Raw genomic sequence first — 5,152 nt, 5'->3', positions numbered from 1 at the left:
TTTTTTTTTTTTATCTTTTTCCTTTTTGTTTTTTTTTCCTTCACTTACTTTAGCATAAAAACATATTATATTATATACTTATACTTATATATATATATACACACATAACCACCATTTTACTCAATTTAATTAATTCAATTTAATAATAATTAATTAATTAATTACTAATAAATAATTTTGATTTAATTTAATTAATTTTAATTATTTTAATTTTTTGGGTCTTTACATAACCAATACACATTCTTTGCAAAAACACACAAAACTTGTTTAGTTTCATTTCGTACACAAGTCGCTAATACTTAAAATGATAGTTGTGAGCTGTCATATATGTATATAAGTACGCATGCCTCTATGTATATAATTTATATTCATAACATTAAAAAAAGAAAAAAAACTAAAACTTATTTGTCACATTGGCATATAAATTAATAGATTTTAGAAGAAAAAAAATCCCTAGAAATTACGAAATGTAATTATTTCTAAGCTTAAGTTGCAATAAGTAATTAACTTTGAACTAAAATAAAAAAGGAAACTCATTCTTGTGTGCTAGAGATATTAAGAAGAATTAGCAACTCATTTGTTTCTGTAATTTGACTTTAGTATTAAATCAATTATAACAGGAAAAAAAAAATGAATATCAAAATTTTAGAGAGGATGGTGACCCATAATATTAACTTTTTTTAGATTTGATTTAGCAACTCATATATTAAGATGTTTTTACACAAAGATCTTTTAGACTTCTATTAACAGACAAGTCAATTTGGATCCAGTGCTACACAAATTTACTAAACAATAGAAAATAAAACAACATAAAATAAAATTAATTTTTATAATTTTTTTATATGTAGGTAAAATAATTTTTTGTTAAATTTCACTTTCAACGACATTGGGTACGAGGGAGGAAATAGTATGAAGGGTGACGCAATGACTTACTATCATTTTTGAAACGAGAAAAGTATCATTTTTTTTTTTGTTAAATTTCACTTTCACTATCATTAATGACCGGCGATTGATCTCTTCAACCGCCCACGCGTAGACTGTAGACGTAGAAGCTTCCCCACTTTTCAAACCACTCCCCCAATTCATTATAAATGCAATCTCACCTCACTAGTTTTCCCTCCTCCTCCTCCTACTCCTCTTCGTCTCTCGCTCGTTCTCTTTGTGTGTGATGGCTTCAGCTAATGTCGTTGCTTTGCTTGCAATCCTTCTCGTTCCACAATTTACAGCAGCGGATGTTTTGGGCGACTTTTTGTCTCCGCTTCTCTCTCCCGTCTTAGGTTTGTTTATTGGACTCTTGCCCTTTTGGCTTTCTAGTTAAATGAATGTCTTTGATTTCCTTTCCTGTGATGGGTTCTTTATTTTTGTTTCCGTTTTCAAATTTCTTTGAGGGTTTTCAGATTTTTCTGATTTTGCGATCTGGGTATCCTTTATTTTGCGTTTTCTGATGGCGGATCGGGAGTTTTAGAATTTTCATTATTGTTATTATTGTCGTCGTGGTATCATTTTGGTTTGCTGTGAAAACAGATGATGTGTGCAAAGAAGTGGAGTGCGGAAAGGGAACTTGCAAGCCTTCTCCTAATAGCAGTTTCTTTTTCGTTTGTGAATGTGAGACCGGATGGTCTCAGTCTGCTTCCAACAACACCAGTCTTCTCAAGTTTCTTCCTTGTGTGATCCCAAATTGTAAGCTCTCTCTCGTGTTTATTACTTCTTCCCAGTTCCATCAGTGAATTCTGTTTTGTTTATTCAGCAATCTGGAAACCAAACTGTTTTCTAATGCCAATGAAGTGCTTTGTTATGTTTGTGGTGTGAGGGAGAAAAACTGCATACTCTGTTCATAGTTGTGTTCATGAGATAATTCAGCGATAGTGATACATATCTGACTTTTGAATTTTGACTTTTGAGTATAGAGGGAGAAGTTCCAATGGTGGACTGTGCTCTGTAGGCTGTAGGATTAGGTTTGTCATCATTCCGGCCTACCCATTAATTAAGGACTAGCAATGAAGATGGCCCATGTGGCCTTGTTGAAATAGTCATCTTTATTCTATTATTTCTGTATTACTATTTAGTAGAACCGAAAAAAAATGAAAGAGAAAAACAGAATCTCCAAAATAAGAAAAGGACAAGGTTCTGACTTGTGAGTTTGTAGCTTATGGGAATGGAGATGAGCATGATCTTTTTTGAAGAATCTATGATATCTCTCCTTGGCCTATACTACTCGAAGTTAGCTTCTATTCTCATACTCTATTCATCAAGAGGAGTCAGTTTTTAATCATCTTTTTAAATCATAAAGTCCTTAAGTTGTGTGGGAGAGGATAGATTTAAGGATTTGGATTTGGATTTAGATTTGCATGGATCGGATAAAATTTATATTGGTACAAACTTTAAGCTACCAAACATTGTATAATGCTTATAAAGTACCATCTGATAATAATATTTTTTGAAATATGAAACAAAGTAATTTGGCAAACTAAATTCAGTTTTAAATTCTAAAGACGTCTATATAACTGTTTTTTCTAAAAAAAAAAAAAAAGGGGAAACTGATTTAATTTTGAATTCATAAAACATCTCCATAGCTGCACATCTTTTTTTTTTTTCTTAAAAATATAAAATTTAGGAACCATGGAGCACACATGCAGTGCATGCCTAACGCATGTATGTGTATGTATGTCTATTTATGTGTGTCTATATTTCAATTCGAGTTGGTGATTTGTGTTTATCACACGCTGATCTTGTCAGAAGACTAGCATGGTGGCAAGAGGTGCTCAGCTTTCTTAAGACAGATGAGAAACACATTCTAGCCTGATGTTAATATCATACTTAAGTCAACCATCAATTTCTTCAATTTTAATAATCTTGAATTGCAAGCCTAAAGAACAGGTTTAAGTTCATTTTTTATTTGTTTATTAGTTAAGTATATATTTAATAAATTTGATGATGTTGATCTGTTTCTGGTGTTGTAGGTACGATGAATTACTCTTGCTCAGAAGCCTCTGCACCCATTCAACAGAAAGCCATTAATCCACTAAATGAATCAATATTCGATCGTAATCACCATTACACCATTTTAACCACCCTTTCTTAGTTGCTGTTATTTTCTTACGGTGAATTGTTTATCTTATATTTGGTGATGTTATTCTAGCCTGCTTCTGGAGCTATTGTGGAGGGGGCTCATGCAGCAAGAAGTCGAATTTCACACACAGTTGCAATTGTAATGATGGTTACTACAATCTTCTGAACACAACTTCCTTTCCATGCTTCAAAGAATGTAAGAGCTGAATCCTACCTGTAAAGAAATTTGCAGTGTTGAGGAAAGAAAATCACACTGGATAGTAATACTTCAATTGAAAACGCACCCAGTTTTCTGGTTCAAATGGGAAAAATCCTGGTTTGAGTTTTGATCTGTGATTTTGATTTCTAGGTGCATTTGGAGTGGATTGTTCAACACTTGGGATCACAGTGACAAATAAATCTGCTTCTTCAACGCCTAGTATGGCTGATGCTGGTGAAAATAAAGGTGAGGGTGGTTTTCTACAGTAGTGTCTTCGAATAGCTATCCAAAGTTCTCTACCCCCAAACAATAAGAGCATTCTAAATTCACCTATTTGCATGATGTTCAAAGAACAAGCACGCACATATATAAAGCTGTTTAAATTCTGATACTTGGATCCATGCCATTGTTGTATTTATGCTTTTCTTTTTCTGTGATTTGGTTCTGTTTTACAGCAAGTTCCGTTCTGGGAAGGGACTTCTTCTGGTTGATCATCCTCATGATACCCCTAGCTATGATTCTGTGAGAAAGGGACGAGTAGATTGTCATGCTTGAGGTTGCTGATAGCGGATTTTTTGGATTTAATCTTTAGCTTCATGCCGTCATTTTGCTCTCTATGAGCCTTTGTTTCCTGGTTTAGCTAATCTTTTATGTTGAAATATAGTAGAAAATTCAAATTTTATAAGTTAAGGGGACAGATACAGAGCATACAGGAGGGGTTGGAAGTATTGTAATAATAATTTATCAATATGATTGGTGATTTTGTTTACTTATGAATGGCTGATATTGACTGCAGTTGCCTTGCTGTCCTCTGAAGTCCCTTTTAATGGTTTGATTAACTTCGAGAGTTGATAGTGATAAATGTCATTTTCACGGGAAATGAATGAAATGAAATCAATTGAAATGAAGGAAGGAAATTCATCAACTTCTCAATTACACGGAGAGTAAGTAAATGTCCTAATATTAGGGCGGCTTTAAATAACATAAAAAGTAGGCACCCCATTTTGTTTGGGGTCTTGTCTAGTTCGGTAGTACAATACAAAATTTAGAAAATTACATGGAAAATTAAAAAATAAAATTAAAGAATAAAAATTTTGGTGACTAGCTCCTCCATGCTTATATTAGGTTAGCAATCAGAAGAGAAATTTCAGTTATCAATAGGTTAGCAAATAAATCAAAAAAAATTCAATCAATTTGTTTTAAATTTGATTGATCAATAATGTTAGTAACTAAATTAAAAATAAAAAATTCAATCAAGTTGTTTTAAATTTGTTTGATCAATCAAGTTAGTCAATGACAAAAAATTTTAAAAAAAATCAATCAATTTTTTTTTTTAATAAAAAATTTTTATTGATCAATCAAAGTTCGTGGATCAATCATAGTTAAATTAATGGTTCTCACTCTAGCCTATAAATAGAATTCTCTAGAGAAGTTGTGGGGGAAAAATAATTAAGAAAAGGAAGAAAATCAGAGGAGAAGAATTCGAAGAAGGAATAACTTTGCTGATAACGACAATGGCTAGGGAGAAAAAGACTAAGAGTTTAGTATTTTTAATTTTTCATGTATGCATGTGGTTCTGATTATTTTAATTAAAGTTGGGTTTGATTAAATAAATTTTGCAGAAGGTTGAGATATAAGAAGAATCGTGCGATAAAATCAAGTTGTAGAATTTCATAATGTGTTTAGTTTGCAAAATTGGAATTGATTTATGAAAAATTAGCAAATATTTATTTGAGTAGTGACTTAATTCTCCACTCAATATATTTAAAAACTTTCAAATGAAATTCGAACCTAAAATTAAAAGTTCGGAAGCAGAAACCCCAACTTAGTTTTTTAAAATCCCAAAATTTTGAGTCAAAATATTTGAATCAAACTTGAGCTAAA

At 31.8% G+C, this 5,152-nt stretch overlaps 1 protein-coding gene across 1 annotated transcript; it reads left to right on the top strand.

Annotated features, from left to right (window-relative positions):
* The first annotated feature begins 952 nt into the window (after nucleotides 1–952).
* LOC131151116 (uncharacterized) lies at nucleotides 953–4,037 on the top strand. Its single transcript, XM_058102319.1, has 6 exons — nucleotides 953–1,277; nucleotides 1,525–1,680; nucleotides 2,961–3,044; nucleotides 3,140–3,265; nucleotides 3,419–3,514; nucleotides 3,724–4,037. The coding sequence occupies exons 1-6, from the start codon at nucleotides 1,169–1,171 to the stop codon at nucleotides 3,792–3,794; spliced, it is 642 nt and encodes a 213-aa protein (XP_057958302.1). The 5' UTR covers nucleotides 953–1,168; the 3' UTR covers nucleotides 3,795–4,037.
* The last annotated feature ends 1,115 nt before the right edge of the window (nucleotides 4,038–5,152 follow it).

Source organism: Malania oleifera, chromosome 3, assembly GCF_029873635.1.
Source record: "Malania oleifera isolate guangnan ecotype guangnan chromosome 3, ASM2987363v1, whole genome shotgun sequence".
Classification (NCBI taxonomy): domain Eukaryota; kingdom Viridiplantae; phylum Streptophyta; class Magnoliopsida; order Santalales; family Ximeniaceae; genus Malania; species Malania oleifera.
The sequence above is the reverse complement of the archived record's forward strand: the minus strand, read 5'-3'. Positions and strand labels throughout refer to the sequence as shown.